We start from the raw sequence: 16,468 nt of genomic DNA, 5'->3' as shown, positions 1-16,468 counted from the left end.
TTGCTTTTTCGACATGAACTAAACCAGTTCAATGAACTATATGAACGATTTCCGGCCATGAACTAGTTCATTATTCTCGGTATAATATATCCACATCATGATTGCTTACCATTATGAAGTTAATGCAGCAATTATAAAGCTCACACAAACATTTATTTTCAAAACCTTTACAGATTAAGCCCGTAGATTCAAGGAATTAATCATAAAGAGAAGAAAATAAGAGAAGTGGAGCATTAGTCATGTATACATTAGGTTTAACATTACTTGATTCGCACTCTCCAATACATCATTATCTGGCAACTTGTGTAGTGTCTGTTAGTTTTAGGAATGGAAGTGTGGTAGCGTGGAGAGGAATGCAAGGCATTTGTGTTTTAAGTGATATTGAAATAGTGTTAGCTTCTCGTTAAGTGAATTGTTTGGTTCAAGTTTTTTTGTGGATAGTCTTTTATTTGTAGAAACATGGGTAATGTAATGGCAGCGAGTCAACCGATGGCTTCGGTCCCTCCTCCACCACCACCACCTACTACTACTGAAGCAGCAAAACCGGATTCGGGCCACATTAACGGCGAACCTGATAATCCCGGTGCAATGGAAGATTTGCATAAAAAATGCAAAGGTATTAAAATTATACATATATATACGTACACATGTATGCTACTGAAAATATAACAAGTGCACATGACTATCTGAGAAATAAACTTTATGTAAAAATGTCACCCACGTCTTCTGTAAACCTCGTTTTTAGTTTGTACCGGTAGTTGTAAAAATTGTATCATTATCTATGGCTCCCGCCACGATAATAAATGTAGAAATGCTTGATACCATAGTTTAGTTTGGTACTTCAGAGAGAGTCTTTCGGCCAACAGAAAACCTTTGGCATGGTTTACGTTGCTTTTCTACATGTCCGTGCATTGAAACACAACCTTCTGGGTAATTTACTGGCCGATAAAACTAATTTCTATAGATCTTCGATATTCATTTACACTACAATGGGATGCATAAGAATTACCAGGCTAATTGTCCCACATTCTCGTTTGTTTTTCCTCAGTGAACTGAAACAAAGTGCCAATCACTTACTGTAATGGCACATGTAAAAATTAGTATGATGCAAAAAAGAAATTAATGAAAATAGTAATGGAGAATTTGGCGAGCAATACTTGTGCAACCGACATGCACATATCTAGCAAGAAATGGTGGTAACAGTTCGTTATATCGAAGACACATTAAAATTTGATATTTTGTGGGGTCGGGTACCCTATTCTACACCCTCGAATTTTGAATTATTTTTTTTCATTGTGAAGATTATGTGATCCTATTTGTGAATTTTAAAAAAAATAGAGCGTGGAAAGATGTATTTACGACTGTACAGCCGTTTAAAGTTGCGATTTTGTCGTTTGAAATTGTTGAGTCCAAATTTCCCACTGGTTCCGGGCTCTGCCCCTGGGGTAATTGACTTACTGCCCCCTACCGCTACCCCACCTTTATCTATAGAGTCCCTTTTAAAGGCATGTTTGAAATTGGCCGAAGTCACCTGCCCCCAACGCTATTTCTCACTGTTTTCCGCATTGACACATGAAGTTACAAAAAATGAAGGCTAAAATTAAACCAAAGAAGGTAACTTACCTCTTTTTACCAAGGCCAGGTATTGAATTGTGAGTCGAAGTTCAATTTGTAATTCCAAAAATGAAGTAACTCCTACGTTGAAAGTCCTTGGTGTCCTTTTCCACAGGATACCAACCTCCACTCCCTTCCCATCATAAAAATTAGAAGTCGCAAATTATCCCATCCCACAAGTCATTTAGAAAAAACAACCCTCCCCTTTACGGTATGCAGTTGCCAAAAAAAGAAAAAAATATTTCCAATTTCTGAAGTCGCATAAATGAAATCCAATGTCTGAAATGTCCAATCCGCCAATATATCACACAAACAACATATCACAATCGCAAATGTTCCTATTGCACAAGTCAATCATAAGAAGAAAATCAGACGTGCGCCTGTGACATAAATCGATCATCCGAAATCTTCAGACTTGCGCCTGTGACATGAATGCATCATTCGCCATCATAAAGTTCTGAAAAACCTTTTTGACGTTACGCAAGGAATTTTAATTTCATAAAAAACGTAAGTTTCGTAGCACGTAGATCTAAAAAATTACTTTCCGCGCTATTTAGAAACATCGTTTATTATGAAGAACTAATGTTTGTAACTAGAATATTTGAAATGTGCGACAAATCGAGGGTGTAGAAAAGGGTACTGGAGCCATTTTGTGTTCTGCATGGTTCGTACTTACCAATTTCTGGCATGAGTTTACAATACTGGACCACTCTCCAATTGCTATAAAATTTCGCCTACTTATTAATTTTGGTGTCCTGATGACGTATCTGTAGTTCATATTTGACGGTCACTTTTTAAAATTGTACATTTATGTGTAGAACTTGTAAAATAACCTTGCGATTTACCACAGTTCATACATAGCAATTCAGAACCATCTTTCTTTCGCAATTCATTAATGGTCTTCCTTTACGCACAACAATCTGGCTACTTTGAATATTGACGTCAGACAAGGAATGCCTGTTAGGTTAGGTTTCATTAGCGTAAATACAAAGGAAAATTAATATTTTCGCTAAGAGACGCGTTACCTTGTTTTGCCTAACATGAAAAAGCTCTCTCCAGTGACGTCAGAACACAATGTTGCTAAAGTGTTGTGCGATAAGTGACACCCATTCGGGGAAAATGGCACGTTCCGTGGAGCTGCTGTTCTTATGGTAGGGTTACGTTACGTTAAGAAAACATAGTTTATTTAGTTTTTTCTCGATTTCCATACTCGACCACCAATTATTACATGCAGATTCGTGATTAGGAGTTCACAATTAGTGAGTAGGCGAAATTTCATAGAAATTGGAGAGTGGTCCGGTATTGTAAACTCGTTCCCAATTGTGTATTCCGGAACATAGTTCAAGGTGCCGTTATGCTTTTTACACCGCTGACGGATAGCCCCATGAACAATTTCCGATAAGGTTTGGTTAGGTTAGGCAAGCATAGTTAAAAAAAAAAGGGGTGGGTTGGAAACACTGACAAGGGGTTACATCATTAAATGTATGCAGCATCCGGTTCACATAGCGAAAGGAATGGCACTTGTGTGTCGGTGAGATATTTCTCTTGAAAAATACATGATTTCCCGGTGATATAGATTCCACAATGAAAGAAAATACCTCGACGAACGTTGGAAACTTTAGAGAAACTAATTTCCATAAGTAGTTTCTTCTGTAAAAATGAAGAAATGTGTGTCTGATATAACAAACTGTTACCGAAATGGTTTAGTGATAGAAAGTGTGTTGAATTCTGAAAATATTTTAACCAGAAAAAACATTGGTGCTGGTTGAACATAATTTTTCCAGTAGAGTCATTTACGAGAATGGTACCTTTGACCCTCTGTATCCCCTAGAGAAAGTGAAATATCTTGCATGGTTTATGAAGATTTTGTTCCTTATGAACGTTTTCAGTTGATTTTAATTCTCAGAAATGTGTTATTGTGAAGTAAAGCATGTTGGTTATCTTAACATGTCACTTTACTGTAAAGCAGAATGCCCCGAAGGCTTCATGCAAGTGAATATAGCACCCAAAACGACTTCCCACAACAACAATAATAATTTTATATAGTTAGGTTAGGATTGGTACCGATAGTTATTTTCAGCATGTTCTTTCGCTATTTTAGTGGACATACAAACAGTTTTTAGTAACAAAAAGCAACGAAAGTACTCCAAAATTACATGTTTTAACTTACATTGGTCAATATTTGGGATCTAATATCTCCGTTATTTGTGCTTTCCTAACACTGAAACCGCTTTTACATTACATAAAACATTGAAATCTGTTGATTAGAAAAATCATCGACGTAATTCTCGAGGGGGTACAGTGGCTAAACGGCCCCAAAACTTGTACACGTTCTTCAAACATTATATTTCAATAATATCAAAACTTTTTTTTACATTCAGCTGAAAAAACTGAAAAATCATCCAGGTTATGGAAGTTACACCATGTGATCATGTATGTAGTGAATTGTCATATAGTAGAGCAAGAGTGTCTTTAGAGAACATATTGTCATGTACCATACAAAGCATGGGCCCACTTTATTATCAACAGCATATCAAAACCTCCAATAAATATTTTACCTTTTATTTCGTTAATGTGCATACACATAGGAAAGCTAGAATACAGGATTGTTATTATTTTATTTTTTTTACTTAAAAAGCAACTTTTTATCTTTCAGATATATTTCCTGTAAATTTTGAAGGGGCTAAATTGATGGTGAACAAAGGCCTGAGTAACCACTTCCAAATTTCTCACACAATCAATATGAGTTCGATCACACCTTCAGGATACAGATTTGGAGCAACATACGTTGGCACGAAACAGTTCTCGCCAAATGAAGCATTCCCGGTTCTTCTTGGAGACATTGACCCTAGTGGAAATTTAAATGCCAATATCATTCACCAGTTCACATCTCACATTCGCTGCAAGTTTGCGACCCAGGTATGTATTGTGAAATTTTAACAAGCTAAGAATTGATATTTCAGTATACGAGGGGCGATCAGGTTGCTCTGACCCTAACATAGAAAGAGCGGCAATAGGGTTTCAATTTTATTTTTATTTTTCAACATACTCTCCTGCAACTCCAATGCACTTCTCCCATCGGTGCTCCAACGCGTGGATACCTTGCAAAAAAAAAAATCTTCCGACTGGTCCTCCAACCATGAGTCCACAGCCCTTATCACCTCAGAATCATCAGAAAATTTTTGCCCACGAATGTCATTCTTCAAATGTTTGAACAAATGGAAATCACTGGGGGCCAAATCTGGGGAATAGGGTGGGTGGGGCAGCAATTCGAACGATGCATCTGCGATAGCGGCCCTCGCAATGCGTGAGGTGTGGACAGGTGCATTGTCCTGGTGAAGGAGCACACCACGGGTCAACATCCCACGCCTCTTTTTTCTTGATGGAATCACGTAATTTCTTGATTAGGTCACTGTAGTATGTGCCAGTGATGGTTTGGCCTCTTTGTAGATAGTCCACAAGAAGGACACCCTTGCAGTCCCAGAAAATTGAGGCCATCACCTTCTTGGCTGACGTTTGTACCTTGAACTTCTTCGTTGGTGGAGAATGTGGGTGTTTCCACTCCATGCTTTGTGATTTTGTTTCTGGGTCGAAGTGATGGACCCATGTTTCATCCATAGTTACAAATCGGGCAAGAAAATCGTCTATATCAGCACGAAACGGCAAGAAGTTCTTGACTGATGAGCACTCGGGTGCGCTTCTGATCTGGGGTGAGGTTTCGAGGGACCCATCTTGCAGCAATTTTTTTCATTTGCAATTCCTGGGTAATTATGTTTTGCACAGTGCCGTATGATAGGCCACACATATCAGCAACATGACGGATAGTGACTCGACGATCCTTCAGCACGATATCGTGGACTTTGTTAATGTTTTCGGTCGTCATGACAGTTTTTGGTGCTCCACCTGCATGTTCATCCTCACACGACTCTCTCCCACAATTAAATTCACGACACCATCTCTTCACCATATTGTATGAAGGAGCACTGTCCCCTAATGTATCCACCAAGTCCTCATGAATTTTGGATACCGTCCACTTCTTCTTCACAAAATATTTAATCACGGCTCTCACCTCAGTTTTCTCCATTCTGGCACATTGACACAACTTCACTCAGTTAAACCCCTGTAAAAAGAAAACTGTACGTTACTTAGACTTGCAATTCAGATTGAAAGCATATAAAGGATCACTAAACAATAACAAAATAAAAAATCAATCGTGACGTCATTCCTTCTATGTTAGGGTCGGAGCAACCTGATCGCCCCTCGTACTTGATTTATCTCATTAAATTTTTTCTAATGTAATTTGTTTTAAAATTACTACTTGATATTTGGATTTGCACAAATTAACTACTATCAATATTACTAGTATACCTAATCGACTAGCCTATTTACACTTCATATGTGCCAATCTATCTTAACTTCCAAACCAAACTTTCTCCTGCTTTCAGATAGTTTTTATGCTACATTTTGGCCTCAATGATATCTATTTTTTTAAAAATGGGGACCTATTAGTTAACTTATTGGCAAAATTGCTAGTACATCTCATCAAAACATCCGATACAAAATTGAAAATGTTCCATAGCTTTATTCGGTAACAGATTAGTATATTGGAAACACATTAAAATCGGATATTTTGTGTTTTGCATGGTTCGTACTTACGAATTGTGTACTGCGGAACATAGTTCAAGGTGCCATTATGCTTTTTACACGAAAACAAACACAATTTTTCACATACAGAGTGATTTCTTTCCTTGCTTCCGTAACACACAATATGGCGGCCACATCTTGACTCAAGTTGTGGGTATGCAGTGTTTCCAAGCTTCTTCACCGAAAGATACCTACTATCGTGTTCTTCACCAGTGGAAATTGTACATTATGCACAGGTAGCTGATGGGTAGCCCCACAAACCATTTTTGATAAGGCTAGGTTAGGTAGGGTTTGGCAAGCATAGTGAAAAAAAGGGGGTTGGAAACACTGACAGAGGGTTACGTCATGAAACGTACGCTGCATCCAGTTTAGGTATGGGCGGCAAATGAAAACAATGGCAATTGTGCGTCGGTGAGATATTTCTCTTGAAAAATACATGATTTCCCGGTCAAATATATTCCACGATGAAAGAAAATAACTTGCCAAATGTTGTAAACCTTAGACAAACTCATTTCCATAAGTAGTTTCTTCTGTAAAAACAAAGAAATGTGTTTCCAATGTATGCAACTGTTACCATTTATTCTTCTAATTTTCTAGATGTAACCAGGTGACTACAGTGGTTTCGGTACCCATGACCCCTCTGTACCCCACTCGAGACAGTGAAATATTTTCTGTGGTTTGTGAAGGTTATGTTGCTTATGAATGTTTTCCGCTGTTTTTAGCTCGTGGAGATGTGTTACTGTGAAATAAAGTACGTCTGTTACTTTACCATGAAGCAGAACAGTCTGAAGGCTGTGTGCAGGTGAATATAGTACCCAACACGACATTCCACAATAGCATCTATAATTTTCTGTAGCTAGGTTTGGAGTTAATATCAATTTCCGACGTATTCTTTAGCTATTTTAGTGTGCTTACGAACATTTATACTAACCAAAAGTGGCAAAAGTACTCAAGAGTTGGCTGATTTTTACTTACATGGGCCATACTTTGGCATCAAATATCTCCATTATTTGTGTTTTACCAATGCTGGAACCATTAATTAGTCACTTGAAAGAAAAAAAAGAAAAAGAAAACAGCAACACAATTGGTTTTTGCCTCAGAATAAGAAACTATGCATTTAGATATTTACTTACAAAAAAGTTGTATGATTTATATTCACAAAATTAATACCATTGGCAGATTTTACCAGGTTACAAGGTTTTTAGCAAAATGTCAGATTGGTGAAATTACCAGCAATTTTATTACACTGATAATTCGTATACTGGCTGATACTAATGGAGTACGATTCACTTACATTGTTACGTGAATATATTTGCAATGTTTTCTGTCAAAACCTATGAAAGTCATCTTGTCACATTTGATCATCTGGGTAGCAGATCTTTAATTCGTCCTGAAACAAATATTTGCCATAATAGTTGAGGTAAACTATCAATATGTCGGTTTTACTTTTCTTCTATCAGCAGATGTATTATTAGCATTAAGAACTAAACTTTACAATTATTTTAGGTTTCACTTTAATTTGATTTGAGATTATTCTGCTACGTTGAATGTTTTCATTTTATAATTACTTGTAATTCCAGATTCAGAACAATAAGTTTACTGCAGCCCAGTTTACGACAGACTACAGAGGGCAAGATTACACAGCATCACTTACACTTGGAAATCCAGATATCATAAATGAATCAGGTAAGCACCTTTTTTTTCTATTTATTTCCTCAAGGTTGAAAAAGAAGAAAACTGTGTGCAGAGTACATCCCAGACATTAATAATTAATACAGCTTGTAGGATTGATGTAGTGCATAACAAATGTGTTGTTGCTTATAGTTAAATAAATCATAAAATGCATGCAAATTTCAGTTCTGGTGAAATAAAAATTTCAAATAGCAGGTACATTGTTAAATTATTCCTTCTGTAGTTGGAACCTACAGATGCAGACCTCCAGTACCATGTTGGTCCAATTGAACCTTGGTGCAAAGCTACATGTATTGTTGTATATTGTACTTACCTATTTTCTGCGAATTTCATTCACAATTTCTCGTTGTTGTATTCAACTTATAATTGCTAAACCTTAATGCAAGAAAATTAGAAACATTATACTTTCTGGTATTGTTATAAACTGGAATGTAATGACTCATTTTACTTGTATTTATCAAATTTCAGGTGTGATAGTGGCACATTATTTGCAAAGAGTCGCATCAAGGCTGTCGTTGGGTGCTGAACTGGCATACCAATATGGTCCTAATGTTCCAGGTGGGGAAATTGCGATTTTGTCTGCTGCTGCACGTTACTCAGGTAGGTGCACTTCTCAATTGTGAATTTTTTAGTTTGTGTTAGTTTTATTAGTCATTCAAAGTAAAGGGTTCACGCCTCATCCATTTGAGGCTGGTGTTAAGTTTACATTTGAGTTATAATTATTTACAATTGTGGCTTACTTTTAACATCATAGTTTAATTTTTGTATTAAGGATAACCCACTGTGAAATTTTAATCAACAATGATGTTAAATTTACTAGGGCGAAGCAAATGCTACTTTGAACCAAATCCAATTCTTAAAAAGAATATTTACAAATATTACTGTATAAGTACAGTATTCCTTGAAATTTCATGCTGTTAATCTACGAAAGTTCTGTTTTTAAATATTCACATGTTTACATACTATAAAGAGAATATTGTAGCTGTTTAATAAAAAAGTTAATTTTCCCACACTACTCATGAAATATTAAAAGTAGTAAGGAATTTGAACTGATAGGAATCTACTCAATCCTAAAAGTTAACAATAGTGATAACTGATATTCTACTGTTACGTTACTATATCAGCATCTGCTGATAGTAGTTACCAGAGTATTAAGTTTATTCCTGTATAAAGGGGTCCATTTTTGCTTCTCAAATATTTACAGCAGAATTAACCAATTTTCTGTGAATTGCATAACTCCCAGGATAATTCAAATTTCAGGAAGTGTCGTATTGGCAAATAAATTCTAAATTTCGTGTTTTGAGTCCATTTTGCAGTTCATTTCGTGACACAACAGGGTAGGAAAATGCACATCACATGTTTCAGAAACATGAAAAATTAACGTTACAATGTGTTATTTCACAATTAGTGTTTTCATCAAAACGAAATATGCATGCCTCTACTGATCCATTATAGCTAGCTACCCGGTCATGATTTTGTTGTGGTTGCTCTTTCGTGTTTCCACTGTACAATCACATCACTAACAGCCAATCTCTGGAATAGCATGCAAGTTGAAATGTCCCTGAGAGATTTCTTACTCTCGAGGAAATCAATGATCCACTCACGGTTGAAGTCACTGCATTCTGCTGACTACTTGAATCTTATTTATGAACACCACTTGACACACTGTCTTCTTTTAGTCTGGACCGTGACATCTAGGTTACAATGGCATGTCCAGATACTTTTGATCAGGTAGTGTACATTTTATTTTCTTGCAGGCTGTGACTGTATAGTTAGTGGCACTCTTGGTGGTTCTGGACTCCATGTGTGCTACTATCAGAAGGCCAGTGAACAGTTGCAGATTGGGGTGGAATTAGAAACCAACTTTAGGCTTCAGGAGTCTGTGGCTTCTATTGGCTACCAGGTTGAACTCCCAAAGGCCAATTTGTCTTTCAGAGGTAAATATACAAAAGATCTTTGCTATACATGCGGTATTCTGGTGGTCTTCTTAAAAGTTCACATAACTGCTGTTGGATATTACAAAATGATAACAGTAAATGTTATTAAGTATATTTTTTTTAATGATTGATTGAAATTTTTGGGTGCTTCAGCATGCATGGTCATTTTGCAGTCTTTTATGTAAATGACGGAAATCCCTTAATCTAAAACCCTTGCCTTAAAATTAAAAAAGGGATGTAAAGAGCCCCTTGAGAAAGGATGCTTGTGGCAACATTTCGTTCTAATTCCCTAGGACTTTTTCAAGATTACACTACCACGATTCATGGACACGCCCACCATAATATGGCTAGTAACTCTACACCATGAAAGGTTGTCTCTGTAGTGTAAGCTTGAAAAGGTTCTGGTGAAGTAGGACAAAATGTTTGCCACAAGGAAAGAAACCTCTTCTAAAAGTGACATTTACTGTATTATTTTGTAATGCAATATTTTGATGTATCACATAATGGAACATTGTATATCTGAACGATGACAAGAAGAACTTTGTTTTTACTGGAAAAATTCAAAGCCATGTGAACCTTATAATTAGGGCTCGGAAGTTGACCTAAAAATTGTCAAAAATGACCTAAATAATTTTTGCTCTTAAAATAAAAGCTTGGTTTTTCCATAAATTACCACAGAGTAGTTGAATAATTAGACAAAACCTGTAGAAAGCCTTGCACGATACAGTAGTCAGTCAGCATCTGAAAATACAGTTGTGTTTCGTGTACATCAGATTATAATTTTTTTTATATCATGACTAAAACCCACGATTTAAGCGATTACAGAGACCAGGAAAGGAACTTCAAAGCAGGTTTCACACAAAGTATTTTTCAAGTGCTGGAGGAAAATTAAATGTACAATTGATTATTTAATCCATTGCCAAACTTTCAGTTAAAAATAATATTGTGCATTTCCATTGTATGGTGAACTTGCTTAAAACACCATGTCAGGAAAGTTAAATACAGAAATTATGCTAGCAAATGCATTTAAAATTCACAAAACAACAAGGGAAGAGGAAAATAAACCTCAAAAATTAAGAAAAATTCAATAAAAATTAGCAAAAAATACTGAAAAATGACCTGAAAGCCAAAAGGCTGAAAAATGCAAAATAAAAAATGGAGACTGACCAATATGAGGTTTAGCATCTTTTCAAGGCTCAGGAAAAAATATAATTTTTCCTCAACCTACTTATAAATAACTAGCATAAATTGTATAATTCACAATTTTTTTCCCCTAGGTATGTTGGATTCCAACTGGACTGTGGGAGCTGTTCTAGAAAAGAAACTACAACCGTTGCCGTTTACATTCGCACTCAGTGGGATGATGAACCACTCGAAGAATCAGTTCCGCTTGGGTTGTGGGCTCATTATAGGTTAAAGAAAGATAACTCTCTGGACGATAAAAGAGAAATTGAATGCTGTAATGCCATAGACCGTGCCCTTCCAACATGACAAATAGTGGATGTGCCCCCTAGTAGTGATGTACTTATTACAAAAAATTGTTAACTTCACTGCGCAGTTTGATCCATTGACTAAAATATAAAAATTGTTTAAAAAAAGGAGGTTAAACTGATCTCGCATAGAATGTAATAAACATGTTTGGTGCTGTTACGCATATGTGTTAATTTTTAATTAGGAAGGCATAAAATTATGGTAGTACGGAATTTAGTCAAAATTAGAACTTGTATGTGTGAAAGGTAGATATTGAACAGGTGTAGTGGCGATCACATTGTGGGTGTAATTGTACTACAGAATGCATTTAAGGAAAAAAGTGTGTACATGCACTATAGTTCTTTACATACTATAACGTGCAGCTATAATCATGATAATCATTTTTCAGGCTACTTTTTTTTTGTTAGATTGATGAAATGTTGTGTATTTAGGCTGATTGGTAGATGCAAAGACATTTAAATGCATTTCTGTAGGCAAAAGCAGTTAATTTTGTCCCATGTCACATAGAGTACAGTTTCCCTATGGGAATGCATAGCTGTACGAAATAAGTTGTTGAACATTTAAAAAAAAAAATGTATTTTTTTCTTCATTTGTAATATAAAATAGAACCAGATATTGTTGAGATTTTTTTTTATATACCCCTTTACCTTTATGATAGGAACTAGCCAGTGTGTTGGTACTCTTTTTTCAACCCTGCAAGTCTTGGTGTTCTCTCCTAGGGGTGGGGTGGGGTTAATTTTTTTTTTTTCAAAACCAATAAATTATAACTACTGAAACGTAACTGATCTTTGAGTGCATCCTTTTTAGCATAATCTATGCTGAACAAAAATTAGATACAATTCTAGCCCACAAAATAGGGGGGGGGGATAAGGGAAGCTGAATTTTTGCAGGACATTAGGGGTTGATAAGAGGTGTAATTTCAGACAAAGGTCAAAATGGCACCCAATTGCTTTCACCCTAACATTACGGAAATGAAGTACCATAGGACCTTTAAAAAAAAAATTTAACTGATTTTTGTATGGATAGTATTTTTTTCATTCCATGAATAATGAGGGGGAAAATGTAGTTTTTTGAAAAGGGAAATCTTGGAAAATGTTTAACTTAGATGTAGACAAATCTCCAAGCTTTTCAAAAATATGCATTTAGTAAATCATCCTTCGCAGTTTCCTGCCTCTGGGTGTTAAAGCACAGGGAGATTGTAAGGAGTTCTAGCTTGCAGCCAATTGCCAAATTAATACAGTGAAACCCCAATTATACGTTTTCCTACGTTCATCCAGTCAGGTCCCGGCGAAAGGCTTTGTTAAGTTATAGGACTTTCACCCGATCTAACTCCAGTTTCCCGCGTTATACGTTTACAGAGCTGTGATGATTTAAAATTTGGCGCAAACCTGTTCTGTTGACCATGCGACTTCTCCCTCCTTTTGCAGCTGGTTCATTCACCACGTGCCCTTGAACTTCCAGATGTTAGGCTTTCATGCGAGAGGAGGGAGCGAAGAGGCATGGTTCAGTGGAAAGGGGAGGTGGGGCACAACTTGCATTTGTCCCACCTTCCTTGACTGATAGGAAGGGAAAACAGCACTTCTTGCATTCCCCATAAAGATACAATGGGACGATTCTTCTACCTCAGGATCAGACGACAAGCACACTGTTGCCAAACCGATTCTTGCTAAATGGTGCTTTCCTCAGAATTTGGACAAGTTCGCCCTCCCCCCTCCAAGTGGAAAGTTTGTTTGTGAAAATGTTTCCTTTCTTGTCTTCAGCATTGGAATGGAAAATAAATAAGGTTTGCCAACCTCAGCTATCCGATACTCAATAAGAACTGCACTTCTTCTTTAATGGGAAGTCGTTTAGATTCCTAAGGAAATACGATTGGATCTAGTCTATATTTCACTGTAAATTATTTTTAATCCGAAGTTTTATCACGAATGCTATATCTTTTGGTTATCAGAATAAAGCTGAAAATGAATAAGCTAAAGTGATTATCTTTTTCTATGGGCAGATGAGTGATTTTTTACTCACGGACTGAAAATTATTCTTGTCAAATCAATTCTTTGGGGGAGGGACACACATTCTGCGTGGGGCAGAGAACGGTTTCATGCAGATTATGTGACTCGCTGGTTGTACAGTGACGGAGTCTGGAAAAGTGAGTGGATAAACAAGGGGGCTGGCAATATTTTCTGGGAGCAGTAACATTTAGTGCAAATCTGAATACCATTAAAATGCTGATTTGGGCCAAAAGAGCATATATTTATTTACTTTTTCTCATTTGCTGGGGAGCCTAGACTGTAGGCCGTCTGACTGCTACACTGGAAACCTGGATTCGATTCCCAGGGTGGGTGATCTAAGCTGCCTCATAAAGTGGCTCTGGAGTTCATCTAACCTCAAATAAATGGGTACCTTCGGGCAATATATCGTGATATTAAAAAATATCGTGCAGGCGATATCAACTAGATGATATATCATCACGATATTTTGGCAATATATATCGTCTCCGTGATATATCATCAAGATATTTGTCAATATTTTAGCGATATATATCATGTCAGCAATATATCGTCATGATATTTGAGGATATATATCGTGGAGACGATATATTGCCGATATCAGGATACGGAAAAAATATCGAATCTTATCGTGTGACTATATTTTCTAGACGATATATCGCGATATGAAATTTCCGATGTCATCCATCCCTAGTAAAGGCTACCCAAGCAAGGTGCTGATCACATCACCTCCAAATTGACCGATATCTAAGAGTAGTGGGTAAAAGCAGCCAGAGCATGGTGCTGATCACATCATCTCCCAAATCTTCCCCAGCACGAGCTCATTAATCCGCCACTGGTGTGCACGATTCAGTCAGTTTCTCTCTTTTTTTAATGCCTATATGTGCGTCGAAAATGTTGCTCGTATGTCAACATATTTTTGTTCAACAATAATATACTCGATACTTTTCTTGGGAACCATTCACCTGCTGAAAATATCATGTGTGAAATATTCAACTTGGAGGGGGAGACAAAAAAACGTTATATACGGGAAAACTATTGGTGGAAGGGGCATTCGCCCTCAACACTGCTAAATTCAATGTAAATAACAAACAGTGGCATGTCCAGGGGAGGGTTTGATGGGGGGGGGTCATAACCCCTCTTTTGCAGAGTATTCCTAAAAAAAAAAAAGAAGAAGAATGTCAAAGTCAGGAAAAGATGTAAAATGAGGGCTGACTATTAAAAAAGTTACGTCCCGCCCTTTCGAAAATCCTGGGCATGCACTGATAACAAAACCTCCTATTGTGAGATCTAAAAATGCGTAAGTTTGACAAAGCTTGTTTTCAGTTCACTTTATGCTGTTGGGCTGATCGGGACTGGACACATTTGCAGCTTAAAGTGGGATCAGAAATATTCTACATGTCTTCACTGTGAACTGAATCCAGGACACTTTGATTACAGTACATAAAGGTACTTGATGTCCAACTATAAATGATCAATCACCCCCCTACAATTACCCGATACGTCTAAAACTAGCTACCAAGTACCAGTTTACAGAGTAAATGAAGATCCCCCACAATCAGAAGCATAAATTGAACCTAATAGGTGGCAGATAGAAGCAGTCACCTACTGTCCCTACCCTCGAAAGTGGGTCACGTTAATCCGCCACTGATTTTCACAGCAGGTCTTGCTTTTTTTCCCCTTAGAAATTCATAACCATAGTTCTTTACCGTTGTTGAGTTATTTTTGACACAATATACCCTCTAAAAGATGATTGTGAAGTCATTTCTTACCGACACTTGATTTTCACCCCTCCCTTATGCTTTCCTGCTTTTTACTTTTCCAGCATTTTACGTTTTTTATTTACAGGCCCCAGAAAAATGTAAAATCGGGGTTCCACTGTAATAAACCTTCTATTAGGGATGTGCCAAAGCCGATTACAGATGTATGAAAATCGGCAAAAATCCGATATTTAAACCGGTACAGATTATACTAGAGTTTTTACCTTCTAATAAGTTTTATATTCTAGTTTTGTAAGATTTATTGAAAATTTGGTTATGATTCGTCATTATTGTAGAGTTTTTGTAATAAAATTATTGCAAACTCATTCAGAGGATCAACCTAACTATAAATCGGAAATAAAACAGTACATTGCTGAACCAGGATCTGCTGTTGTGTTGGAAATTCAAAAATGAGTATTCAAACCTGAAGCAAGTGCTGAGAAAATACTTGAGCATACCTGCTGCATCAGTATTCAGTGATTGAGTATTCAGTGTTGCTGAACAGATTTGAGATAAGAGAAGAAGTAGGTTACTTCCTGAAGTGCTTCCAAATCTCGTGTTTCTGAAGTTGAATCTGGCAGAACAGGAATTCATTTTGCATTTCAAAGAACTGCTTGTGTACTAATGTTTAATCTCTTGAGAATCCATGTTCTATTTTGTAGATGCAAATGTACATTCGCATCTCTTGAGAATATATATGTATATACATATGATATGCAATAGAAATGTACATAGCAAATTTATTTTTGCCATGCTGAAAATAACATCCCATTTCTGTTTAACAATCTTATGTATCGGAATCGGTTAAATATCGGCATCGGTATCGGTTCCAAAAATTATCGGTGAGTACATCCGCATCGGTAAATTTTCAGGTTCGTCACATCCCTACCTTCTATAAATAGACGTAAACAAGTTACTAACAGTTTCTGCGAGACTTACTTTGAAAGGTTCTATTAATTTTGGTAGCCTCAGACACCATCCACTTGGGAACTTGTAGCTTCAATGCTGGACTGGCTTCAGGTTTGCGTAATTTCCCTGCATGCCACTAGGAGTGCTAGTGTAGACCTTAGCAGACAAACTGGCTTTTGGCAGTGTGGGAATCAAACCTATGATGGACCTGTGCTTTTACTATAAATATAGTGCTCAAACCAACTACTCCTTTCTTTGATTGCTGGCATAAATACAAATAACTTGCAGTACCTAAGTTTTTTCTTCGACTGGAGGTCTCCCAACTCAACGAACCATTGAGCTACTTCCTGAATTTGAAAATATACTATGAGCTACCAAGTGTGGATTGAATTCTTATGATTTGTTGGTTTGTAACAAG

The 16,468-nt window shown here is 36.8% G+C and overlaps 1 protein-coding gene across 1 annotated transcript; it reads left to right on the top strand.

The window, feature by feature from the left end:
* The first annotated feature begins 305 nt into the window (after positions 1 to 305).
* Positions 306 to 11,985, top strand: Tom40 (Translocase of outer membrane 40). Its single transcript, XM_083121130.1, has 6 exons — positions 306 to 616; positions 4,271 to 4,533; positions 7,839 to 7,944; positions 8,419 to 8,550; positions 9,708 to 9,887; positions 11,165 to 11,985. The coding sequence occupies exons 1-6, from the start codon at positions 460 to 462 to the stop codon at positions 11,302 to 11,304; spliced, it is 978 nt and encodes a 325-aa protein (XP_082977256.1). The 5' UTR covers positions 306 to 459; the 3' UTR covers positions 11,305 to 11,985.
* The last annotated feature ends 4,483 nt before the right edge of the window (positions 11,986 to 16,468 follow it).

Source organism: Lepisma saccharinum, chromosome 4 (genome assembly GCF_977018435.1).
Source record: "Lepisma saccharinum chromosome 4, izLepSacc3.1, whole genome shotgun sequence".
Taxonomy (NCBI): domain Eukaryota; kingdom Metazoa; phylum Arthropoda; class Insecta; order Zygentoma; family Lepismatidae; genus Lepisma; species Lepisma saccharinum.
The sequence above is the reverse complement of the archived record's forward strand: the minus strand, read 5'-3'. Positions and strand labels throughout refer to the sequence as shown.